The 26,424-nt window shown below is 43.6% G+C and overlaps 2 protein-coding genes across 7 annotated transcripts in view; one reads left to right on the top strand and one right to left on the bottom strand.

The window, feature by feature from the left end:
* The window catches only part of BOC (BOC cell adhesion associated, oncogene regulated), a 78,044-nt gene extending 54,432 nt beyond the window's left edge, over positions 1 to 23,612 (top strand). For 2 of the 3 annotated variants that reach the window (XM_077341993.1, XM_077341992.1), the window contains 16 exons: positions 303 to 449; positions 1,883 to 2,026; positions 3,346 to 3,639; positions 5,424 to 5,696; positions 6,937 to 7,232; positions 11,806 to 11,965; positions 12,583 to 12,693; positions 13,972 to 14,178; positions 15,478 to 15,659; positions 17,661 to 17,766; positions 18,214 to 18,336; positions 19,655 to 19,876; positions 20,268 to 20,494; positions 21,090 to 21,160; positions 22,236 to 22,441; positions 22,936 to 23,612. In XM_077341993.1, the coding sequence (XP_077198108.1) occupies positions 303 to 449; positions 1,883 to 2,026; positions 3,346 to 3,639; positions 5,424 to 5,696; positions 6,937 to 7,232; positions 11,806 to 11,965; positions 12,583 to 12,693; positions 13,972 to 14,178; positions 15,478 to 15,659; positions 17,661 to 17,766; positions 18,214 to 18,336; positions 19,655 to 19,876; positions 20,268 to 20,494; positions 21,090 to 21,160; positions 22,236 to 22,441; positions 22,936 to 23,108 (2,942 nt within the window). In that variant the 3' untranslated portion in view covers positions 23,109 to 23,612. The remainder of the gene's footprint in view (positions 1 to 302; positions 450 to 1,882; positions 2,027 to 3,345; positions 3,640 to 5,423; positions 5,697 to 6,936; positions 7,233 to 11,805; positions 11,966 to 12,582; positions 12,694 to 13,971; positions 14,179 to 15,477; positions 15,660 to 17,660; positions 17,767 to 18,213; positions 18,337 to 19,654; positions 19,877 to 20,267; positions 20,495 to 21,089; positions 21,161 to 22,235; positions 22,442 to 22,935) is intronic. The other variant, XM_077341994.1, reaches the window with a different exon arrangement.
* The window catches only part of CFAP44 (cilia and flagella associated protein 44), a 65,959-nt gene continuing 63,133 nt past the window's right edge, over positions 23,599 to 26,424 (bottom strand). For all 4 annotated transcript variants that reach the window (XM_077341989.1, XM_077341990.1, XM_077341988.1 and 1 more), the window contains 2 exons: positions 25,473 to 25,607; positions 23,599 to 24,634 (listed from right to left, as the gene is read on the bottom strand). In XM_077341989.1, coding sequence (XP_077198104.1) covers positions 24,449 to 24,634; positions 25,473 to 25,607 — 321 coding nt within the window. In that variant the 3' untranslated portion in view covers positions 23,599 to 24,448. The remainder of the gene's footprint in view (positions 24,635 to 25,472; positions 25,608 to 26,424) is intronic.

The following is a 26,424-nucleotide window of genomic DNA, read 5'->3' as shown; positions in this document are numbered from 1 at the left end:
TTTTGCTCAATCATGCCCATGCTGCTGAGGAAGCATAGTCATGACATCAGAGGATCAACAAACACAGCTGCAGGCACTCTGATTCTCAAGGTTTTTAAAGTGCACATAAGGTTACATAATGAGAATGATATAGGTTCCAGCATTTCCGTAACAAATAAGGAACCTGGAACACCATTCCTCGGGAGATTGTTTCGAAGTCACTCATGTCTGTTGGCCACTGAGATGAGTTTACTCCCTGGTAACCAGGGCCTGGTTAGGTGAATTGTTCTCTTAATAAGATCCTCTTCATGTTCTCTTAACAGACCTCAAAGACTTCAAATACGATGGCCAGCATGTGATAGAAGTTGATGAGGGAAATACAGCTGTGATTGCATGTGATCTTCCTGAAAGCCATCCCAAGGCACAGGCCCGCTACAGTGTGAAACAAGAATGGCTAGAGACCTCCAGAGGTGAGTCATGACAGATTGGAAAGGAGGAACAACTATATCATAAATTAAACTTTTTGTTTCACATTTTTGAAGTTTTGTCTTTCCTTTGGCTGTGGCTTAGGATAGATATGGATTCAACAGTAATGTCCAGTGAAGGATGAGATTTCTTTCAGCAGAGCAAGACTTCTGTGCCTCTTTCTGCAGCCCCAAAGGACCCCCCCCCATGCTGCTCCAATGGGATGGGATGTTTGGGATCAGAGCTGTGGGGAGTTGGAGGTCTGTGACAGGAGTAGGATCTACCCAAATCATCCCATTTTCAATGCATGGATACCCTCTGCTTGCATCCAAGCCTTTTCCCCTCATTATTCTTGGCTGAGAGAAACCAACACTGCTTTATCCATACCAAAGACCTGGAGCATCTGCCCTATTCTGGAGCAATGGAAATATCTTGGGGGTGGGGGGGGAATCATACAGTGAGACTTGAAACAGCTTTAAAAATGTAGCCTAGTGTCTCAGATTTTCAGGCTATTTCAGGCTATTTTATAGGGATGAATTTATTATTGTAAACCACCATGAGCCCATCTGGGGAATGGTGGTATATAAATTGAAATATAAATAAATAAACAAACAAACAAGTAAAATAAAGCATGATAGATACATATGGGCTCACGTTGAGAAAAATGTCCTGTCCCTTTAATGCAGGCTTAATGGGCAGCTGAAGCTTTCCACGGCATGAAGGTAAATACTATTCCATTGAGCCTCTATTAAAGGGACAAGACTTGGTTGGCAACACTAGGGGCACCCATCTTGTTCTCCACGGTTTGAAAGCTGAAGGGCTTCACTGCATATTAATTCCTTTGTTGTCTTCATGTGCTTTGTTGTGTTCATACATTATGACATAGGAGCTGTGGGCCTGCCCCGTGTCATTGTGATAGCACATGAACTGAACCTCTAGCATAAATCCTTTGAAAGCACTTGGCTAATCTCTGTGACATCATCTTACAGCAGGAAGAAAAGGAAGGCGGCAGTGATGTTTATCGGAGATGCACAACAGGAATGTTCTGCCCCTGAGCTCCCTTTCTCTGCTGCCCCTTGGCATTTTCTGAGCTCTCATTTTCTACTTCTAAAACTCAGGACAAGTTCCTAGAAGCTTCATTCTATCTATAAAGTTTTGCATTCAGTAGCCATCCTTCAGTGCATAATTTCTTGTTCTACATTTTGCTATGAGAATTGCAGCTGATTTGTACTTAACTTCCTTTTCATTCCATTCTTCCTATCCATCATTTTTTCCCCTCTGTCTTGCCAAATATGGTTGAAACATTCTTCTCCTGCTGCTACTGCTATACAATGTAGTGTTCATTTGGTGCCTGCAATGTGCAAGAGTGTACAATACACATGTTCCCAGCCTCTGGATATTATATAGTTTTCACTGTCTTCTTGCTCTACCTGAACAGACAACTACCTGATCATGCCATCTGGAAATCTTCAGATTGTCAATGCCAGCCAGGATGATGAGGGCACTTACAAATGTGCAGCTTATAACCCTGTCACCCAGGAAGTGAAAACGTCCGTGTCCAGTGAGAGATTGCGTGTGAGACGTAAGTCAACCCTTCTGGATATTTAATCATAGAATCGTAGAGCTGGAAGAAACCATACAGGCCACCTAGTCCAACCCCCTGCTCAGTGCATCCCTGATAAGTGTCCAACCTTGGCTCAAGGCTTTCATATGGTGGTGTCCCGTTTTACAGGTGTCAGCAGAACCATTGCTTGTAAACAGACGTGGAGATTTTAGGTTTGCTTTTAATTGCCTTAGAACTTGGATTGATATGTAATCTGTATGCCGGTAAAAATAATTCATTTGAATTTAAAGATGTAAGTTCTCCACTCTGAAGATGGCTTGCTCTTAAATTGTTTATTTATTTGTCTCATTTGTTTGTTTATGACTTGCATCATGGTATTTCAAGAGGCCTCTGATCTGGTTGCATCTTCATTTCTTATGACTCTGCATCCAGAAAGAAGGCAAATACCTACACAGGGAAAGAAGGAGGGACTCATATGATAATCCCCTACCCATCTAGGTGAGCTCCTCTCACCTGTTTCAGGAAAGTAGCTGTGTTGATCTGCAGTAGAAGAGCTAGACTTGAGTCCAGTATCACCTTCAAGACCACCAAGATTTTCCAGCTTTTGAGAGTCAAAGCTTTGATGAAGGGAACGCTGAATCTCAAAAACTTAAATCTTGGAAATCCTTTTTTGGTCTCTAAGGTGCTTCTAGATTCAAATTTAGCTCACCTTACTCATGCTTTTGTATAGTTTTTCATACACGTCCCAATTCTGTTGCACCAGTTGTAAGAAAATATCCATAGGTTACTGACAGTGGAAAAGGCATCTAAAGGACATCAAATCTGGTATCAGGGAGGGGTAAATGGAACATTCTTCTGCCAGGTTTGGCTGGTTCTGCCCTCAAACTCATTTCTACTTACCACAGGTCCAGGCAAGGGTAGCCTACCTGTGAGAACATTTTTACTGTACACTCTCCATTGTTTTTGTTGATTTTGAAAGCTGTATATTTCTTAAGACCATAAAACCACTGATGGCAGAATAGTTAAAGCCCTGTCCCCATAGGCTGGACATAGCAGTATGTCCTTAGAAGTAGTACAGATTTTCATTTCATCTCCCCACCACCACCACCACCACCACCACCACCACCACCACCAGTCCCTTCCAACCCTCAGAGAGAGTTGACTCTAGGAGTTACAAGGTCTTCTGTTAATGCATCACTGGATGGAACCCCTTGCTGTTGCATCCCATTTCGCAGGGATTTGGCAGCAATAAGCTCTCTGCTTGAATAGTACATTTTGTTGATCAGAATCTTTAGAAAGTATTACAATTTTTCCATTGACCTTTCCCTTTGCTCTAGGCTCAACAGCTGAGGCAGCTCGCATAATTTATCCCCTAGAGACTCAGACTATCATAGTCACCAAAGGCCAAACCCTAATTTTGGAATGTGTGGCTAGTGGAATTCCTCCTCCACGTGTCACTTGGGCTAAGGATGGCTCCAGAGTGTCTGGCTACAACAAGACCCGATTCCTTCTCAGCAATCTTCTAATCGATATGATAAGTGAGGAAGACTCAGGGACGTATAGTTGTATGGCTGACAATGGAGTGGGTGAAGGCAGAGCTGCATTCATACTGTACAATGTTCAAATATTTGGTGAGTATGGGTTTCCTTTCTCTCAGTATAGTATCTACAGCTGTAATTCAGAGACTTCTCTGTGTGATTCCACATATTTGTCATTTTTCAGAACTGTTATAGAATGGTTAACAATCACAACCTAAATTTCACCCACTGGCTTGTCTTAAATAGTTGCCACCCTTTTACCCTTTGATTTCCTCCTTGGTGTCTTTAATTAGGCACAATTACGGATTTTTTCTCCGTTATGAAGAGCCACTAGACAAGAGATTGGCAAATGGAGGCTTGCAGGCCAAGTCTATTACCAAAGTTTTCTCCTCTAGTCCTCTGGCATAGCCTTTGACCACTGATAAGCCACTTCCTTTCAATCAGAGACATGGGGAAATGGCACTTTAATTCTTTCTTCTGCAGTCTGAATAGCAAGACGGGTTTGATAAAGGTTTTCCTTTGTTCATAATGGGAGACAAGAGGCTAAAGAGTCCTTTGCATGAGCCTTGACTTACGGAATGAGTTAGAGAGTGGAGCAAGTAATGCTGAGTCTTCAGTCCTTTCTCACTAGAAAATATGTCTGTTGTTTTAAAAATATGTTGTCAACTGAGGTCCTAAACTACCTAGGAAAGCAAGAAAGTTCAGCTTGGCAGACGCTTTCGGAAAGAAGTGTCCAATAAACATGGAGAGGCAAGATCTCCATGACTCAGGCAGGCTGTTGATTTTTTCGAGGGAAGAATTGAGTGACATCATAGCTACTCAGTATATCAGATTGATAGAAATCTTAAAATGAAGCCTCACTAAGTTAAGAAATTCTAATAACATATTAGACTTCTAACTAAATAAGAGATTTTCATGTCTAGATTAAAAGAGAAGACAGAAAGTTGGTGTGAATTTTCGAGTATGTATTCTGGAAGGTTCAGGCTTTGGATTCATGCGGGTTAGATGGCTTACCAGATCAGAGCAAATGGCTACAGCCTGGATTTTGATCTATGGAGGCTTTCATCTCTCCTCCTACTTCGAACTTGCCTTAACTGAGTCTACACAACAGGGAGAACAAATGAACCCTGGATGAAGTGGTCTTCATCTCACAGTAATGCTGCCATCATCCTGTTTAGGGGGTATACTGCCCCTAGACTGAAAGGCACTTTGAAAGTCTAATAAATTAGCAAAACTGTACAAGCGATTTGTGCAAGGACATAGCCAAAGGCATGCCTTTCCAAGCAAACTCGAGAGCATTAAAACGGAATTGTTTATTGAGAAGCACACACAGACATTCTCAAAATAAACCAAAAAAAGTGTATTCACTAGCTAAACATGCAGTAAGCTAGACTGATTACACTGTGAAGAGCAGGCTTCAGTTCTTAATTGGAATGCAAGTTACATGTCTGGGGAGAATGGCCCTTAGTCAGTCTCTCTCTTTCAAAAGCACTAGAGGCAAGTATCTTCCATAATCCAGTAAATGTTTCAAAGCTTCACAGATGCTGAGACAAACTTAGCAATCAAGCAAATAAAGGAATAGCCTGTGGTCTTTTCTTTTTAGAGGAAATAAGGAAAGAGTGGGGGAATGGAATTCAAATTACCATTTCCCAAAGATAGTTTTTCAAATATATGATCTATCTATGCGATAAATTATCTGCTAGCTATGGAGCACAAACTGTGGGCAAAATGGTTGCATACCATAGAATATAGTTCTGGACATTGTCTTGTTTTCATAAACACATGTTCAGGACAACAACAAATATTTAATCACCTGCTTCAGAAGCACATTTATCTTACACCTGTCCCAAATAATTTGCAACATGTTCCATTTTCAGAACCACCAGAGGTTAGCATGGAACTGTCACAGCAAATCATCACATGGGGTCAGAGTGCAAAGTTCACCTGCAAGGTGCGAGGAAACCCTCAACCATCAGTTCTGTGGCTTCGTAATGCAGTTCCTCTCTTCTCCAGTCACCGAATGCAGCTATCCCGCAGAGCTCTACGGGTCTCTAGTGTGGGACCTGAGGATGAAGGGATATACCAGTGCATGGCAGAGAACGAAGTTGGGAGTGCACAAGCAATGGTACAGCTGAGAACTGCTCGCCCTGGTAAGTCCTTAGTGAAGTTAAGGGAGGTTGATGGGAATAGATATGGAAGTGCATTCTCCTTGCATTTTTGTCAGGTCATGTAGGACAGAAGCTGGATACCAGTTTAGAAGACTCTTACTATAGCAGATTTCTAGTATTTAATTTGTTATGGGCATTCAAGTTTCCTGCTAAAATGTTAAGTGGGAGATTAGCTGGGCCCAATGTCTATACCTTCTAAATCCCCATTCTTTTAACCTTATTTTGTCGTCTGTCTGTCTGTCTCTCCCCCCTCCCTCCCCTCCCTCCCTCCCTCCCTCCCTCCTGGCTCAGGGTGGTTTACATAGAACTGAAACTATACATGGAACCATACATATAATAATTATAACATTCATATTATTAACTGATGTAACTGGGTAATAGTATAACATAAACAACAGTGATTCGAACAGGTCCAGGAAACTAGTGGTTTTCGGGGGGGGGGCAGGGGTCCTGCAGATGTTGGTTGGTTGTTCCTAGTCTCAGCCAAATGCCTGGTGGAAGAGCTCCCTTTTGCAGGCCCTGCGGAACTGTTTTAGTTCCGTTAGGGCCCTGATATCCTCTGGGAGCTTTGTGGTCTGGGCTTCCATTGTGAGGGAAGCTTCCAGGCAGCTGGCTAATGCTTCTGGGGGAGAGTCAGGGTGGCCATCCATCAGGAGGAAGAGCTGGGTGTCATCTGCATACTGATGACAGCCCAGCCCAAACTTCCGTACCAGATGTGCAAGAGGGTACATGAAAACGTTAAATAGGATAGGAGAGAGGACCGCTCCTTGAAGTCCCCCTCCCCAGATCTCTCTAATCCCTTATGACAATATCTCAAATACTGCAGAAATCCAGTTTTTCAAAGTCTAGTACAATTTGTAAAGGGGTTACATTACAAAGATGACCATAACAGTCAGGCAAGGCAATAAGGAGTTAAGCAATCCTTCAGGTATGCTGGTCCCAAACCTTGAATGGTGGCTAGAAAAAAAATGGCTTTTTCACGTAGAGATAAGAGCAAACTTAAGATGAGCATTTAGATGTGCAAATGGAGGATCTGCAAAGACTTGGGCCATGGTGAGAATTGGATATATTGATGCTGATAATCGGTGATAAACTTTTATTTAAAAGTCATGTTTCCTAGTTATTGGATGTGACTGGGTGTCAGTTTTAAGAAATTAGGCCTTTTAAATATTTGTGCGCTTGCATAAATGTTACCCATGACTTGCATGTTACTTTGTTCCAGCACCAACACCAAGATCACAGCAGAACACTGATGCAGACTCAACTCAACCTGCCGTGTTGCCTAACAGACTTAGCAACAGTGACAAAATTCTGAAAGATAAAGCTGTGGTAAGGCCAAGGCCTACCACACCTGCTATTTCTGAACAGTGCACTACCAAAGGCATAGTGTCTCCAGCTGAGGCACCTGTCATCCTTAGCTCTCCCCGGACAACTAAAACAGATTCCTATGAACTCGTGTGGAAACCACGGCATGATGGCAAAGTCCCTATCTTCTACTATCTTGTGAAACATCGCAAGGTTAGCATTTTCGGTTTGTTTTTTTCTTGCTTGCATGCCATTGGTAATCTATTTTTTTTACTGTATTACTTCAATCTGTGGGAAATTTATGCTTATGCTTTATTATAGTCTACGTAGGCTCTAGACTAGAGCATCCTTTGGATGAACAAGACACTTAATACCATGTGTTGGCTGGGGACTGTTATGAGGAAGTCTGAGCAATGCTAGACTGAAGAGTCAGTAGGAGGGAGAAGATACTTGCAGGAGGAAGTGGTAGTGGGCAGCAGCTAACCCAAAAATGTACACTACATTGTGGTTATGATAGACTTTGCTTAGCTGTTTCATCTGTATCCTTCTTGCTCTTTTACAGGGACATCCTAAGCAGCATCACCCCTTTTAAAGTCCATTGAAGTAAATGGGCTTAAAAGAATATAAGTCTGCTTAGGGTGGCACTGTTGTGGTCCTAATTATTGTAATACTCTTAAATGTGAAACTATTCCCAATACTTCCATCCGCACCTGGACTTAAAACCTAATCCAGGATATTTCTGACTCCAAGAGTCCAGTGTTGGAGCATTTGATAAGAGTATTGAGTTAAAAATATTAACAGTTAATTATTAAATGTTTTAATGTTGTTCCGAGTCAGCTGTTAGAGAGGGCAGCCAATAAATCGAATAATAACAATAGTTAAGTAAAGCTAAAGGTAAAGGTATCCCCTGTGCAAGCACCGAGTCATGTCTGACCCTTGGGGTGACGCCCTCTAGCGTTTTCATGGCAGACTCAATACGGGGTGGTTTGCCAGTGCCTTCCCCAGTCATGACCGTTTACCCCCCAGCAAGCTGGGTACTCATTCCGACCTCGGAAGGATGGAAGGCTGAGTCAACCTTGAGCCGGCTGCTGGGATCGAACTCCCAGCCTCATGGGCAAAGCTTTCAAACGGCTGCCTTACCACTCTGCGCCACAAGAGGCTCTTTAATAGTTAAGTAGAATAAGCAAAATTAGAGACTTCCTGGTTACTGTCTCCAGGATCAGAGATTGAATTGTAACTTTTAAAAACAGAATATAGTTCCAAGTCACAGGCCAACTACTGTTCCACTCTAATACGGTATCATATTAGTGCCAGTGGTGCAGTGGTTAAGAGCAGTGGGCTCTAATTTGGAGAACTGGGTTTAATTCCTCACTTCTCTGTATGTAGCCAGCTGAGTGACCTTGAGCCAGTTACAGTTCACTCAGAACTCTCTCAGCCCCACCTACCTTACAGGGTGTCTGTTGTGAGGAGAGGAAGGGTAGGTGAGTGTAAGCCAGTTTGAGAGTCCTTAAAGTAGAGAAAAGCAGAGTATAACAATCAACTCTTCTTCTTTATGGTGTGCAAGCTTGAAACTGGTCCTTCTGTGTTTTGGGGTTGGTTAGGTTGTTGCTTTTTTCCAGAGCTTCACCTGGAAAGTTCTTGGGTCAGGAGAAGTCACCAAGGGTCACTGCACTTAGCACTAATATGTTTCCAGCACAGAGCAAATTCTCAGCTGGAGACTCTTTCTTGTGTCTTAAAGGTCTTTGCAGATGTTAACCGTTACATTACTGATACTAGTTCAACTGGTAACCAAACAAATCGTCAAAATCAGCTTTGTACAATGTAAGAGTGTTTAACAAAACTGTGAATAGACCTGACTATGTCAGAGCTCATTATAAGAATAAATACGTGGCATTTTTCACCGGGGATGTAGATAGATTTTACTAATTATAAAGTGCTCCAGGGTTATCCCTGCTAATTAAGTAATTTCAACTTCTGGGCAATCTTGGAATTAAATATTGCACCATAAACTCATTAAATATGTATGCAAAAGTTCCTTGAGGTTGACAACTAATGTGCATCAAATCAAGTTTGCTCTTATAAATCCATATAAATGTGTTCACAAAGTAGATTTCAGGACAAGGATCTATGTTTAATTTACCATAGCCTGAAGGTGAAGAGGGGTGTGTTTGCATGCACATAAAGATAGAAATAGTTGCACCACTTTTGGCCAGGGGTGTAAAAGCTAAGGACATGCACCTGAAAAAATATGGCATTTTTCATGTTCTAATTTCAGGAAGGGTATTTGTTGTTGTTGTTAGGTGTGAAGTTGTGTCTGACCCATCGCGACCCCATGGACAATGATCCTCTAGGTCTTCCTGTCCACTACCATTCCCCAGAATCCATTTAAGCTTGCACCAACTGCTTCAGTGACTCCATCCAGCCACCTCATTCTCTGTCGTCCCCTTCTTCTTTTGCCCACAATCGCTCCCAGCATTAGGCTCTTCTCCAAGGAGTCCTTCCTTCTCATGAGGTGGCCAAAGTATTTGAGTTTCATCTGTAGGATCTGGCCTTCTAGGGAGCAGTCAGGGCTGATCTCCTCTAAGACTCCAAGGGACTCACAAGAGTCTTCTCCAGCACCAGAATTTAAAAGCCTCAATTCTTTGACATTCAGCCTTCCTTATGTGCCAGTGGTGGGTATAAATACTGGCTTTCCACGCAACTTGGGTCTCAAGTACCATTTCAAAGTTTGGGTTTCAGTTCACTGTCCACCCTCTCTCCCTTCCAACAATTCTGAATGTAGCATTCCTCTAGTAAACCCTCAGGCCCTGTAACAAAAGCAGAAAGGGAAACATTAATGCAGGGGTAGTCAAACTGTAGCCCTCCAGATGTCCATGGACTACAATTTGCATGAGCCTCTGCCAGCAAACGCTGCTAGGGGCTCATGAGAATTGTAGTCCATGGACATCTGGAGGGCCACAGTTTGACTACCCCTGCATTAATCTATCAAATACAGATATTCATGGATGATCAGCTTGGAAGTTTCTCATGTCACCATAGCCTCTGCACAACAGGACCTTGTTAGGATGCTTTCTTTCTGCTGGAGAAGCCAGTAGACTGGTGGGCCAGTGCCTAAAGAGAGCCAGTTTGGTGTACTGGTTAGGAGTGTGGACTTCTAATCTGGCGAGCCAGGTTCGATTCTGCACTCCCCCACATGCATCCAGCTGGGTGACCTTGGGCTCGCCACAGCACTGAGAAAACTGCTCTGATCGAGCAGGAATATCAGGGTTCTCTCAAAGGGTGTCTGTTGTGGGGAGAGGAAAGGGAAGGCAACTGTAAGCCACTTTGAGCCTCCTTCGGGTAGAGAAAAGTGGCATATAAGAACTTCCTCCTCCTCTTCTTCTTCTAAAGATTAGTTGAGATATAAGAGGCCATGCTTCAGTGGGATCTTTTATGTTTCACTCAACTTCAGTGTGAAATGTTTAGGCATCTCTTAAGGGAAGTATAGTGCGTGATCCGGAAAGAGATTCACCTGTTCTAGTGGGCTTCCTGTGGATACTGGATGTTCATCTGCCACTTTGAACTGACCAAAAATTTATTTTCATGCAGCTGGGAATATGGATCTCCAGTTTTGATGCCTAGTTGGTAAATTAGGCCAGTTGCACATAACTAGGTGTTTAGTGCTAAAGTATTAGAAGTACTCACACCAACAGATACTAGAACTGAGTCTGAGTCATTTGCAGGATACCAAAATACCACTGGACTTAGACTAGATGGCTTCAGTGCTATAATATTGTGTGGACTCTGATCAGAAGGAGGTGCGCCAACAAGTCTGAGAGTTGCAAATCGGAGTATGAGGAAAAATCTTTTAAAATTAAAATCCTTTAAGATGGTGTGTGAGCCAGTTTGGTGTAGTGGTTAGGAGTGCAGACTTCTAATCTGACATGCCAGGTTCGATTCTGCACTCCCTGACATGCAGCCAGCTGTGTGACCTTGGGCTCACCACGGCACTGATAAAACTGTTCTGACCGGGCAGTGATATCAGGGCTCTCTCAGCCTCACCCACCTCACAGGGTGTCTGTTGTGGGGAGAGGAAAGGGAAGGCGACTGTAAGCCCCTTTGAACCTCCTTCCGGTAGAGAAAAGCGGCATTTTTTTTCTTTTGTGTGCTCTTAATCAAGCTTTACACTGAAAGAGTCCTTTAAGCTAGCGATCCCCAACCTGTGGGGTGCGGACCACATGTGGTCCGTCGACTAATTGGAGGTGGCCCGCGAAGGACGCCTTCTCCCCCCCCCCAGCCCTTTACTTCATCCCCCCTGGCCCTTTACAACACACTTCTGGTGTCATTGTCTCCCATCACTCCCAGGTGGGACTATCTCATTGCAAAGAAACAAGCTCAGGGTTCCCATTGATTTGTCATTGTCATGAGTTAAAATTTCCATGAAAATAAAATGTTCCTTATGTTCATTGTTGTGGCGTGTCTGTATCTTATGTTGAAGGGATGTTTAAACATTACCATAATGATCAGAGAGCGCTAGGGCAGTGGTTGAGAGTAGAGGAGTAAACTATCCCCCCCTCCCCGCCCACTGGGCCTCAGTAAAATTGCCAAGCGTTGAGTGGTCCCCGGTGATAAAAAGGTTGGGGACCACTGCTTTAAGCGGTAGTAATTCAGTAAAAGAATGGTGTAAATTAGCTTAAAAGTAGCAGGGTGAGTTTTAACATGTCAGATCTGCTTTAGCCAAGTTGGTATTATGTTATCCCTCATTAATAGGTTGACCTGAAATTGATTGTTTGTTGCTCTTCAACAGGTCATGAATTCATCAGACACCTGGACAGTCAGGAATGTCCCTGCGAGTCAGCATCGTCTAACTTTAACTAAACTTGACCCAGGAAGCTTGTATGAGGTGGAGATGGCTGCTTACAACTGTGCTGGAGAAGGCCAGACAGCCATGGTGACCTTCAGGACTGGTAAGATAAGGTTTCTGCTGTCAAAAACAGCAGGCATCATTATAAAAAAATCATTTGGAAGGAATATTATTATTATTATTTATTATGTTATTGTTGGAGAGCCAGTGTAGTGTAATGGTAGAGTGATGGACTAGAGCAGGGGTAGTCAACCTGTGGTCCTCCATATGTTCATGGACTACAATTCCCATGAACCCCTGCCAGCAAACGCTGGCAGGGGCTCATGGGAATTGTAGTCCATGAACATATGGAGGACCACAGGTTGACTACCCCTTCTCTAGAGGGCTTTATAATCTCCCTGGGTAGCTTCGGGTCAGGTACGTGCTCCCCCCCCCCAAGTTTCTTATGTGTATAAAATGGAACTATGAAAGAATCATGCCATGAGTTCCTTGGGAGTTAATACTACATTTAAAAGGCTAAAACTACATGGTTCATTTTTCCTTCTCTCACATGGAAACAAATGGTGAAAATCAGAAAATTTCCTTGCAAACTCAACTCTCCAGAGTACCACGTCAGTTAGCAAAAGACCAGTTGAAATCCTTGAATTGCAAGTCCAAAGCAACAGCCTCCAGACTTCATTATCCATTACCATCTGTGCTAACTGTGTTGTTTTTGTTTAGGACGGCGACCGAAGCCAGATATTGTTGCCAGTAAAGAGCAGCAGATTCAGAAGGATGACCCCGGCACCAGCACTCGAAGCAGTAACCAGTCAGACAACACTCGCCTGTCCCGTAAGGCCATGGCAGATTTGAGGCAGAAATGGGTTCTGGGGGGCAGAAGCCAGATGGCTGGGGGACAATGGAGATTTGAAAAAGCTTGATTTGGAACAGGATTGAGAAAAAGAAAAATCTGACACAAGGAGATGGGCAGGAAGAAGGTTTGCTGAGCTCTCTTGGTCGCTCTAGGCCTTTCTTAGATCATTGATTGATTGAAAGGCTGCTTTACAGGCTCATCTAGAGGAGTGTCTGCCAACCCCATCTGGCAGGAAAGCTGGCTAGAACCTTGCTTCCTTATGCTGAATCTTGGGTGTGTCAAATTGGATCCTGTGATGTGGATTTCTTTGGTGCAAGTTTCTGTTAAAAATGTAGGGCCTTTCCCCTCCATATCATAGAGTAAAAGTGCTTGCATAATATCTTGTACAAGCAGAAATGCAAGTGGAGATACTGTGTGACTTACTGCAAGCCCCCCATGCTTTTTAACATCTTTATGCACTCAGCTGGTCCAGAGCTTTGGGCTAGGGTGTCATCAATATGTAGATGACACCCAACTCTATCTCTTCATGGGCAGCTGCCTGGACTCGTCCTCAGATACATTTGCCAGTTGTTTGGAAGTGGTAGCTGGATGGCCAGAGCAGAGTCCTTTAAGGCCCTCCGTGTGGGACCGCCTATCGCTTTATGCCACCCACAGGGCCTTATGCTCTGTGGGTGCTAATCTACTGGTGACTCCTGGCTCATGAGAGGTTCGCCTGGCCTCAACCAGGGCCAGGGCTTTCTCAGTCCTAGCCCTAACCTGGAGGAATGAGCTCCCAGAATAACTGAGTGCCCTGCAGGAGCTTTCACAGTTCTGCAGGGCCTGTAAAACAGAGCTCTTCCATCAGAGGTTGATGCTAGGGGTCCCTTTACAAGATCGAGGGGTCCCTTTACAACTTCATATTCTATATGGAATGGGAGATTTAGAGCTAGAACTGACACCCCTGAAGAGTTTCTCCCCCTGAGGTGCTGGGGGCAGGGTTAGAGTGGGGGGAGGGTCTCTTATCGGCTTGCTCCCGGGGTATTTTTTTAATATGGAATATTGAATCTTTAATGGCTATGCATTGGGGTTTTATTGTTGTAACCTGCTGCGGGACGTTTATCAAGAGCGGTGGGTAATCGTTCCAATAAATAAATAATAGATAAAAATACCACAGTCTCCTTGTATTTCCCCTTGTGCAGCCACTCTAATAAAAGCAGAAATTTTGTGTTGGATCTTTGATTTTATGTCTTCTAAGATGCCTCTTCTATTATTAACAGCTCCAGAAGCTCCTGATCGCCCCACCATTTCAGTGGCCTCTGAAACGTCTGTCTATGTGACTTGGATCCCCCGAGGGAACGGAGGTTTCCCCATTCAGTCATTCCGAGTGGAATATAGGAAACTGAAAAAGCTCGGGGACTGGGTGCTGGCCACAAGCAACATCCCTCCTTCTCGTCTCTCGGTGGAAATTACAGGACTGGAGAAGGGTAGGAGCCTCCCCCCCCCCACCCCTTAGCTCACAGGCTTGGTGTAGCCCTTGAGGTAACCATACTCTTTATAGTGGTTTCATACCACAGTCATTGCTGTAAACATCTGTGCCAAGGGGGATAGTTTCAAATCTGATTATTCCTTTCTGCTCCTTTTCCAGGGAGGTATGAAGTTCTGCAGATGCTTTCTTGCATTTTGTAGTTTTTTTTTCTGCAGAGATCAAAATGTTCTCAAGAACTGGGGTCAGATTACAGGTTGCACACCAAGGTGCTCAGTTGTAATTCAACATTTCCCCCCTCTATAAAGTACTATTCAGGAGAGGCCAGTTGAGAGCATGAAAGAGGGCTTTAAATCCTTCCTTGCCCTCTACTTCGTCATCACCTCACAAGTCCCTCTTTCCCCGAAGGGTGTCAGATGCATTTATACCCATAAACTCACACGTGGAATCTTGTGGAAGAGGAAGGTGATGGCGATGGTGGGATCGATTTGGAGCTGAGAAACAGCTGGCGGGGAAAGTACTTAGGGATATCTCCCGCTGCTGCTGTTTCATTCACAATTGCTCCCTCCCTAGGTGGCCTTTGTTATAGAAACAAAAACTAGTAGCCCAGCTTTACATGTTTCACACTGCAATTCCAAGCTGAATTTTGCCCCTAAATCTAAAAAAACAATACCTTTAGAAGGGTGTAACTGCTTATTATTTTCATTTATTGTTGAACTTTTTGCCCAGGACCCTAGGCAGATTACAAATATAATAAACCTTTCAGTCAGTCAGTAAGTAGATTACAAGATATGATAAGATTTGACTCTAACAGCAAAGTTTTCCAGTAAGACAAAAAATGTAGTTGGGGTGGAATTGTAAAATGGGGGGAAAAGCCCAAATAACGCATACAAATATACACGTTTAAGACATCAGTGAGGGAAAGACTTTATCTCTAATAAAAGTCATCTCTTGAGCGGAAGCACCGCAGCTTTGCTCCTTCTTCAAGAAAGCCCATTTTGCAAAACGATGGCATTCCATCGTCATCCCTGTTTTGGGAGTACAGTGATGTCCAGGACAATTCAGACAGTGCTGGAAATCAAACTTTTAAGAATCAGTCATGGCCTCAGTGGGGAGAATGAGACAGGAGTGAGATTTCTACTTGGCTGACTGGGCAAGGAACAGCTGCTTTGCAATGCGTCCCTTTACCACCTGTTCCTGCAGAATGTCTCCGTTTTCAGGAAGAGATTACCAAGCGTCTTATCAAGGTCAGAGACCGCTCCCCTGTTCACTTCCGTTGTTTTCTCATTCCACACTCTAGGCACGTCTTACAAATTCCGGGTACGAGCATTGAACATACTGGGGGAGAGCGAACCCAGCGCTGCGTCTAGACCATATGTGGTATCCGGTTACAACAACCGTGCCTATGAGCGCCCTGTTGCAGGCCCATACATCACCTTCACTGATGCTATCAATGAGACCACCATTATGCTGAAATGGGTGGTAAGCTGCAATGACTAGGCTTGCTCCTGGAATACTAAGAATGAATGGAACCTGTTTGGATCTTGCTTTTAATCTGTGCTCAGTAGAAAACTGCAATATCTGTCAAAGGACGGCCCCTGAACTTTTGCACACAGTCCGACTGTATGGATTGGGTGGATACGATCTTTCAAGATCATGGTGTTTCAGCATGCTGCCATGACCTTGGGCCAATCATGCACTCTCATCCCCAAAATGTCATTGGGAAGATCAAACCAGAAGCGAGAACCAAGTATGCTTGGGAGGAAGGGTGGGATAAAGATGTATGAGATGTCACAAAAATGGGGAATGGGCTTCTGAATAGGGGAGGCAATGAGGCAGGCACAGTGCTGGTAGCATAGAAAGAAACTTGTGCAGACAGCACACTGCACCAGTGTTATGGCAGTATTTTATGAAAGAGCACCGGATAGACTATAAACATGTTGATGTGATTGAAAATGCTAAAAATATCAGAAATTTTACACTAGCAATGAAGGGCTTCTTTTTAAGATGACAGGAAAAGGAATTAATGGTAAATAGGATGGGAAGCAGTTGGGCAAGAGAATTTTCCGGGACAGCATAGCCTAGTGATGTTCTTGTGTTGGGCTAAAGGTTTCTCTGTTTGCATATGTTATATAGCAAGTATCAGTCTGAAGATGGTGGGAAGAACAGCGAGATACAAGGGCTTGCCTTATGATTAGTGTCTTCAGTAACTCTGCTGGATCAGACGGGTGGTCCATTTAGTCACAGACCAGTTGTCCTGAAGGGTCAAAAAACAGAGCATAGAGGCCAAGGTCATTCCTTGAACATGCCTTCTAGCACTGGTATTCAGAGGTTTCCTGCCTTGGGATGCAAAGGTTCCCTTTAGTCACTACTGTTGGTAGCCATTGATGGACCTCCACTCTGTCACACACGCACACACCTTTTAAATTCATGTATGTTAGTGTTCATCACCTCATCCACTGACAGTAAATTCCAGTATTTCATTTCTTGTTGAGTGAAGAAGTACTGTCTTTACTCCATCCTTTGATCTGCATATTTTGTGATGTCATTATTATTGTATTATAATACAACTAGCTTCAAAGCCCGTTCCTAAGAACGTGCCTTGAAAGGGTCCCCTCCCCTGGCCTGGCAGCTTAAGGTGGCTTTGGGCTGCAGCTCGCAGCCAGATCAAGTGGGGCGGGTAGGGCCTGGGCAGCTTGTTAGCAGGGCTGGGACAGAGCTCCTTAGCAGTCAGCTAGTCAGCTACTTAGCAGTCCTTAATGAGCAGTCAGCAGGCCGGGAGGCCCTTGTCAGCAGGCCCAGCCTAGCAGGCCAAGAGGCCCTCCATCATGATCCTTTGCCCAGGGCCTCTCCCCTTACCTGCTGTTGGCTCCAGGCACTGAGGCATCTGAGAGCAAAGAGGCTAGAGTCGAGGGAAGGAGGGTGGGAGCTGCAGGGGCAGGGCCAATCAGGGCCAAGTTGGCTACACCCTGATTGGCCCTATTCCAACTTGGACAGCCGGACATGTCCCACCCCCTAGGCTGTTTCATAAATATATAGAGGAACAACAATGGATAAGGATAATATAATGACATCCTCAGATGCTCCAAGTTTATCTCCCCACCATCACCCAAAATTATGGGTGAGGCTGACTGTTTGAAAAGCACATGTGCTACATTCTGATTCATCTGATGAGAAGAGCGCACAATGTGTCTACACTCAGTGAGTGCACCAGATGTTTGATCCTTGATGTGCATCTTACTGAGGACATGTTCTTATTGCCCTCCTCAGGAAGCATTGGGAACTCCTTAAGATTGGATAGTTGACAAATGGGCTGAACTGTTAGGGGTGGCCTTTAGAATCTTCTCTCTGTTATTATTGCCTAATGAAAATATTACTTAAAGGGCTCTGAGGAATAACATTTCCTGATTCAGCTCCAGAGAAGAGCTGCTTTGATGAGAACCTGTGCTTCTGTTAATCTCTGCCTTCCTCTCTTCCCTACAGTACATCCCAGCCAGCAATAACAATACCCCAATTCATGGTTTTTATATCTATTATCGACCAACTGACAGCGATAATGACAGTGATTACAAGAAAGATGTAGTAGAAGGTAAGACCAGTTAGCTGGCTCCTACCATTACTTGCCATGAAATGACTACTAGTCACCCACTAAAAAGAGTTCGTATGGAAAGAGCTTCTTGGTTGGGTGATGCCAAGACTGAAGTCTATCTGGCTAGTCACAATCCAGTAGGGAAGTTTCCTGGGAGAAAGCTCTGCTGAGTAAGATTCTGCTTAGGATGCATTGCAAAATTCTATCAGTAGGAGGTCACACGATAATAGAAGAACAGCTCTTCTCAGCATTTCTGTGTGACTATGTATGAAAAATCTTTGTTTGGTAATAACTATACTATCAGTGTAGCCCTTTGCAAGGTTGCTCCAGTCTATTGATTTAGCTGGACCAACTGGAGTGACTCTTCATAGGCATTGCATTACGTGTCTGTGTCATTCCTTGGTCAAATAGGGAAGTAGTCACACATGTATGTTGCCTCTTACTCAGGTGACCAGTACTGGCATTCCATCAGACATCTACAACCAGAGACTTCATATGACATAAAAATGCAGTGTTTCAATGAGGGTGGAGAGAGCGAATTCAGCAACGTGATGATCTGTGAAACCAAAGGTAACCACTGGGGCTTCACCCCCATTAGTTTTTGTATTATTCAACATGGCTTTCATATTGAGGAAAAGTCTAGAAATATGTCCATGTGTGATGGAACTGGATGAAAGTAATTAGCAAACTATGTAATGAACAAAGATAAGAGTCCTGAACATCCAAGTGTATTCTTTCTATGCCTGTCTTGAAAGCCATCTCTTGCCTATGAGATGTTTCAAGACAAGAGGCTTAATGCTATATGTCAGCCTTTCTCATTGTTTTTAGCATTGAGAAACCTCTGAAACATTTTTCAGGCTTTGAGAAACCCCAGAAATAGTGCGATTATACAGAATATCTTTGAGGACATAGCTGTGTGCACACCCACCTGGAGCCCCTCCCCTTCCCTCCACCTCCGGGCCCATCATTGGCCACTGGAGTGGATCACCATGACCATATCACTCTAAATGTTTAACAAATTAAAAAAATATATTAAAAATTAATTAACCCCCGCCCCTTCAGGAAACCCTTCCAGGGCCTTCAAGAAACCCCAGGGCTTCACAGAATCCTGGTTGAGAAACCCTGCTATATGTACTCAAGGCCTCTGCTGGCTGAGCAAATGACACAGTCCTATTGACATTGCAACCACCTTCGAAGAGAAGCTGTCACTAGTAGATGTGATAGGTTTGGAGATGAAAAAAGTGATTTGCTTGGTTATGGATACTATACAATAAGTATAACAGTATAACATCTTTAAACAGCCCGTGGCGCCACTGTTCGTTAAGCCCCCTAGAGGTGGGCTTTGTCCGTGATGAGGAAGGGTCCGGGTTGGACCCTTCCTCACGACAGACAATCGGAGGGACCAATTGGTCCCTCCGATTCCCAGGCTGAGCAACTGCGAGCGGCACGAAGTGCCTCTCGCCGCGTCAGACCGCCGCCCGAGGGAACCCCCAGCAGTCGCGCGAAGCGCGGCTGCTGGGGGTTCCCTCCCTGCCGGACTCACGCACCTTTCAAAACCCCTTTTTATAAAGGGGCTTTGAAACTAGTAACAATATAATAGCACAAACAATGCAAGAGTGCAACAGCGCAACAGGTCCAGAGCGCTCTGGTCTCAAGCAAATGCCTGGTGGAAGAGCTCCTTTTTGCAGACCCTGCATATGTCCAAAGGAGGCATGTAGATTTGGGGCTGAGATTTCCAATGCCATCTCAGTTACCCTCTCATACGTGTTCACACTTTCAGTTTAGAACATCTGAAATGGACTAAGTGCAAGACAGAGTGAGCTATAGGGAGTGCACAGAAACCTAACTAACATGTAACTATATAAATACTTTTCCCCCCTTCCTAAAGCTCGTAAATCTTCGGGCCTGCCTGGTCGCCTTCCACCATCTACCGTATCCCCTCAGCAGCATCAGCCACCCAACAGTGGTCACAGCGTCCTTGGAGCAGGGGCCATGGTAGCTCGCTCCAGTGATTTGCCTTACTTGATTGTCGGAGTGGTGCTGGGCTCCATTGTTCTCATCATTGTGGCTTTCATTCCGTTTTGCCTTTGGAGGGCTTGGTCCAAGCAGAGTAAGTCGGAGCTCCAAAACTATCTGGTAAAACATGTGTGCATGTACTCCTGACTGAAAGCGACAGAGCTATATAAGGAGAATGGTGGGCTTGTGTGACTACAGCTCATGGAGTGCCTGCTCATAGGATCATTCCTGAAAGGTTGCATGAATCTTGCCATAACTAGCATGTGCATAGATCAGGCCTGACTTGTATGAGACTAGAACAGTCTGAACCAGCTCTGTGGCTTGAAGCAGCCTTTACTATCATGCTCCTCTCTGCTCACTACTGTCCTGTCCTTTTCCTTCATCGTTCTTCTCCTAGTGGATTTGTCTAGTTGTTCCAGTTACACTTTGCACCTAATTCTGGGCATATGTTCTTTATTAAAAATGTGTATTCTTTGTCATTTCAGAGCAAACCATAGATCTGGGCTTCCCTGGAGCAGGGCTGCTAGTACCATCTTGCCAGTACACCATGGTTCCATTGCGAGCGGCCTCCACTCCTCGAGCCAATGGGCTGTGTTATGCAAATGGTGTGCATCTGCCAGTACACCAGGGTGCCAATGGTCATTTCCCACCAGCTACAATTGGATATCCTGCTGCAAAGCCACAAGATTACAGCCCAGATGACATTTATCAGGTACTTTCTCCAGGCAAAGTTCATGATGTTGCAGTTCATATTTCTCATCTCTCTTCTGATGACATCCAAGCAAAATCATTCTGGAATTCCACTTGACATGTCTCCGTAGTCGCTTTTGCCTTGCAAAACAAAAGTGAAAAGGGCAGCCAGCGGTCACCAATTTCATCCCTTTCTAAAATAGAAACCCGAAGAAACTTTTAAAACATACTGCAGATGTTTTGAACAAGCGTGTGCTTGGTCTGCAGATTATGAATGATAAAAACAAGAGGCTTTTCAAGAGCCCGGGATCTAATGCAAACAGTTCATTCTCATAAATGATTTGAAAGCATTTCACTCTCGGCAATGTATAAGAGGCAGTTTCTGTAAGGATCTTAGTAGGAATCTGCATATAGAACCCCAAAAGCATGAGTAATCTTATATCCCCGTGGCCTGGGTCCATCCCTCAAAAGGAACTCTTTTTTTTTTTTTTTTGTAAAATGCAAGAACCACTCTTGGTTATGAATTCCTAAAACAAAACCTCTGGATAGGCTTTATAATCAAGATTTCTTAACTGTGTTCTGGATTTTTGTTCTCTAATGTGTGTTTCCACTCTCAGCAGAATGAGACAAACACATATCTTCAGGGACGGGTGCTGCAAAATGGAAGTCTTCCAGATGACCATCAAAGGTATGGCTGTGAGATTGAATATGCAGTGACAACATGCAGTAGCACAGGAATGTGACGGGAAAGACCTCTGCTCTCAGCACTCACTGGGGGGCATATAGGGATATACAGGAAGCTTTCCTGAAAGCTTGATTTTTCACAAGCAGAAATGCATAGGGCATGTATTTTTCTTTTTTAGATATTATCCCTAAACCCTAATGATGGCAAATTACATTGGTTCCCTTTAAATTACATCCAGCCTGTAGTTCATTTCCCTTACGTGGGGCTGCCTCTGAAAAGAGTTTGGAAATTCCATTTGGTTATGAATGAAGCAGTTAGAGTCAAAACAGACCTTTTAAAAACCTCCTTATTGTATCAGCTTCACTAATTGCCAGTTTCTGAGCACATTTCAACATACTGAGAACTTTTAAACCCAAATGGACTTTGAAGGATGAGCACCCTTTAAGAACTGCCTCCATCCCTCCCTCCCCAAATCATCCAGCCTCCTCACTTTCAGACGATTGGTGAAAATGTTTTCGTTTCTAAGTGTATTTAAAGTTGAGGAAGTTTTGTCAGTGCCGCTGAAGTTTAATGCTGTAGCTTCACTTTTTAAATGTTCTGTTGTACTTCACATGTTCTGTTTTGCCTCTTTTAATCACCTGGTTTTACTCATTTTTCTTTTTATAGTAGTTTTCAATTCACTGTAAACTATCTTCGGCACAATTTATTTAGTTGTAATGCCACCAAATGTATTTGTTCAGTTTGGTGTAGTGATTAGGAGTGCAGACTGCTAATCTGGCAAGCTGGGTTTGATTCTGTGCTCCCCCACATGAAGTGAGCTGGGTGACCTTGGGCTCACCGCAGCACTGATAAAGCTGTTCTGACCAAGCAGTAATATCAGGGCTCTATCAGCTTCACCCACCTCACAGGGTATCTGTTATGGGGAGAGGAAAGGGAAGGTGAATGGAGACTCCTTCAGGTAGAGAAAAGTGGCATATAAGAACCAACTCTTCTTCTTGTTTGGTCCACTTGTATCTGAGGAAAGCAACCACACAAGATGGATTTTACTGACAAAGCCTTTGCCTTCTCTTCCTCCCAGATGCCCTAGTCCTGGACCAGAACACAGATCTTTCCTCTATGAACTTCCTGATAGTTCTACACATCAGTTACTTGAGTCACATGACAGCTGCCACCACCACTACCATCATCCTCATGAACAGGTCCTTGGTCCTCAACACTTAATGCCACAAAATGAGGTGGACAGCTCTGCAATGGAAATCCCAAAGGCTCCTGGGTTTCATACAGGTCAGTAGGATGGGTAGAGACCTGCCACTTGGTATGCACATGGGGCAAAGGGCATTGCTCTGTAAAGATACTACCTAAAACTAAGAAATGGGAGAGGGAGAAAGACTTTATGTGATACCTCGCTGCATTACAAAGCAGAAACCAACTGGCAACCATGGGAAATTCTAGCTCATTAAGTCTTATATTCTCCACACAATAACAAGGCTGAATTCTAGATATATTTAGTCAGCAGCTAGAATATATTCATCCTTCCAATGTAGGCCTTGTTTAGCTGCTAGCCAAATTGATTGTGTCCATATATCTCTAATAAAATGTCCACCATTTTATTCTGAATTATACATGGAACATGCAGGAAGACATATATAGTAAGGATTCAAGCTCTATGAGTTAATGTGGGTTAATTTTATAGTGAATCCTGCCCTGGAATGAACTTTTTGAGGGAGGATGATCTTTGACATAAGGTACATTTTGATTGCCCTTTTTTGTGTTTATAGATTCTACCTGCTGCCTTGGTCTGGTACCAGTTGAAGACATAGAGAGGTCAGATTTCAGCCAGGATAGAAGAGAAGTTTGCCCTCTGAACCCAGTGGACACATGTGCTGAACAAAGCTCAGAAAGCAGCCTGCCATTGCGTGGGCCCTTAGAGACTCTTCCTAGCACCAGTTAGGAGACTGCTGAACAAAGACTATTGTTCTTAACAGAGGAAAATAGCTATTTATTTTTGTATTACATCTCTATTTATATATTTATGCACTTGTAAATAGATGTGTGTGTGCCTTCTATACTTTGCAATGAGAGAAATGGCATAATGCGCAAGGAGTAACAAAATAGAGCCTAAACCAACAATATGTGCCTTTGTCAGATTTCTGACTGAAAAAACAACTTTCTTCTCTGCTGCAGAGAAGGCATGGGAGCTGCCTTGCAGCAACAGAAAAAGCACAAGGCCAAAGGCCACATTCTCCAGCTGCAGAAAGGTGTGTCTCGAAACCAATGAGACCTCGTAAAAGGGTCAGAATTGCACTACAGCATGCCAAATGAAAGATTTAAAGTAGGTACAGTACTTATCTGCATTAGCAAGCAATACACACAGCACAGATTCTGTGACAGTGTGCCTGTAATGAAACAAATGCCATGCTTCATCTACTAAATAAACATGGTTTCTTCCCTTTGACTGGATTCATTTGTGATTAACCCATTTATTATTTTGATAGCGTCAGTATTTGAATGGGGGGAGATTTCCCCACTGTACAGTAGTCTTCCAGGAATCAGTAAATAGAGTCCACACAGAAATTCAGGTGGAAAAGGTGCTATATGGTAGTAGGCACATCAGCTTTATTTGCAATATATCTGCACTTTGATACTACCACGTTTGTTCATGTTGCAATGCTTTTTTCAAACACAAAGCAGTCTGTTTGTAAATGTTTATCTACTGTACAATTTCAGGTTCTGAGTATGAATGAAACAACTCGTTCACTAGTGTTACTATGAAGAAGGCCTATTAGTTTATGAATGCTTGACTCAGTCCAAAGTAGTATTGTATACTAGTAGGATGCAATGTTTGCATCTGCTAACATACAACTAGCTAATTTGGGAGAACAGGCTGCATATGTGTGCTTCATTACCATTGTCCCTGCAAAACATCCTGTGGGTGCACCTAATACAACGTTTTGTCTAGCAAAGTCACAACCTGCTCAATACTACTTTAAATAGTTAAGACAGGGTTGCTGGCAACATTTCTTGAAAATGGCTTTATCAGCTGCATGAGAAATAGAAATTCAACATGTACTTGTTTCTCAATCACATACTTCCTTGCTAGAGAAAACTATACTACTTAAAGGCACACTGTTTTTGCCAGGACAAAAGGGTCCATTAGAAAGACCAGGACATGTCATACAGAAGCAAATGTATATTGATATATTGCTTCAGGATTATTCAAGGTGGTGAATCTCAACAGCTACCTTTTTCAGTGGCTGATTTACATATAAAAAGAGAAATGATCAAGTGGGTTTAATCCACTTCCCCATCAGGTCCAAACAGAGGCTGGGGTGGTGGAAAGATACGACCATCCTTTCTGCTTAGGAGAGTGATTTCTTCTTTGAGAACTTCAGCTTCTTGGGCCTGAAGCTGGACCAAGGCAAGCAGCTTCTCCTGCTCTTCAATATCTCCTTTGCGGGGCCCTTGGAATTCTGCTCCCTACAGAGGCAAAAGCCAGAAATGCTCTTTAATCATACAACAGGAGTTAGTATAATCTTACTTCCTTTTGTTCAGGCATAGAACATCCTCAAAACAGAGAAGTCACCCATTTCATTCCTAGCCATGGAGGAAATTAATGGGTCTGAAGGCTTGATTACCACATATAGCAAGCCTGCATTCAGACATCAGGCAAACACTCTGGGTTTTTGTCATAAGAAGTCCTTGTACTTGAATACTCTCTCCTCCCATTGCCAACAGAAAACCAAGAACTACCCCGTTTATTGAAGACTCCCTGGTTTGCAATTCTGGCATTGTATGCAAAAGGATGGACTATGCAAGCATGAGGGCTTTACCAGAATATCTAAGGCTGGCTTTTCTGTAATATCTGAAGATATGCCAAACACTACAGTTCATCATATTTGGTGCCCCTCTGCTTCCTGTTCAAAGGAATTCATTTTGATAAAGCGTGGTAAATAAAATGCAAGCTTGTTCAACCCAAGGAAAGAATATGCATCAGGTGTTTCAGGAACTTGGGTAATGTCCATTTCAGTAGAGGAACTGGTGTGTTAGGCCAATCATTGTAACCCCCAAATGAGTTCTAGAAGAAAGTGGGTAGGAATTCTCCAGCTTTTCTGCCTGATCTCTTCCACTGCCCCTATCACTCCTATTGCCTTTTTTGTCCACACATGTCCTCTGATCCCCAGTTTTACCATTTCAATTGTCAAAAGTTCCCCCCCCCCTCCCCGGTCTCCCCTTGTTGCCAGTGCAAAGTACATTGGTGGCAGCCTCGGATCTTTTGCTTTTTTGGTTGTGTGGTGGTAACAGAAGCAACACGTACCAGGTTAGTCTGTAGTACATCTAGCTTTGTTTCAAGTCTCATTTTCTCAGTGCAAAATGTGTTCAGTTGCAGCAGCTTGTTAGTATTTTCTTTGGTCACCATCATCAGTTGTTGACGCAGCTCACTGATTCTGGCCTGCAACGGAGCAGAGACTTTTGGAAGTGATGCAATGATAGATTACTGTAAGATTCTGTGTCCCTCTTTTAGACTATAAAGGCAACAGATGCACTGAAAATCTCTTGAAAGCTCTACCAGCTTTGTACCAGCTTTGTGCAATGGTTAAGAGCAGTGGCCTCTACTCTGGACAACCAGGTTTGATTCCCAACACATATACCAGCTGGGTAACCTTGGGGCAGTCACAGTTCTCTCAGAACTCTCTCAGCCTCACCAACCTCACAGGGTGTCTATTGTGGGGAGAGGAAGGGAAAGGGATTGTAAGTTGCTTTGAGATTCCTTCCAGTAGTAAAAGGCAGCGTACAAAAACCTAGCTCCAGTTTTCTTATCAGTCTATTTCAAAAAAGCAAGGGGGGAAAGCTGCTTGGGGAATATTCCTTCAGATTAAGATGCCAGACAAATAGGAAGGAAAGGTTCTTAAAGTCAAAAATGGGCAGATTTTTATTATTAAGCAAAGAGAAAAATGTTGCTCATATTGGTGATGAAGGAAATAAGCACAAAAAGACATTGAAGCAATACAATATGCATATGCAATGTGTGGAAGCAGAAGATCATGGCAGATGATTAAGTGCCTTGATTCTTCACACACACGTTATTGTCTAGATCCATGAATGCAGACATGTCAAAACCAACCCCTGCTTGCATCAAGGCCACAGCAAGTGGTTTGGCCTCTAGCCCCAGTCCCTGCCTTGCAATACAACATGTCTTGGGCACCTGGTGTCCAGCTGAATTTCCTTCAGCCTCAAGGACACACAGAAATTAAGCCAATAATTCTGAA

The sequence above is a fragment of the Paroedura picta genome, chromosome 6 (genome assembly GCF_049243985.1).
Source record: "Paroedura picta isolate Pp20150507F chromosome 6, Ppicta_v3.0, whole genome shotgun sequence".
Classification (NCBI taxonomy): Eukaryota; Metazoa; Chordata; class Lepidosauria; order Squamata; family Gekkonidae; genus Paroedura; species Paroedura picta.
This window is presented reverse-complemented; position numbering and strand designations above follow the sequence as displayed.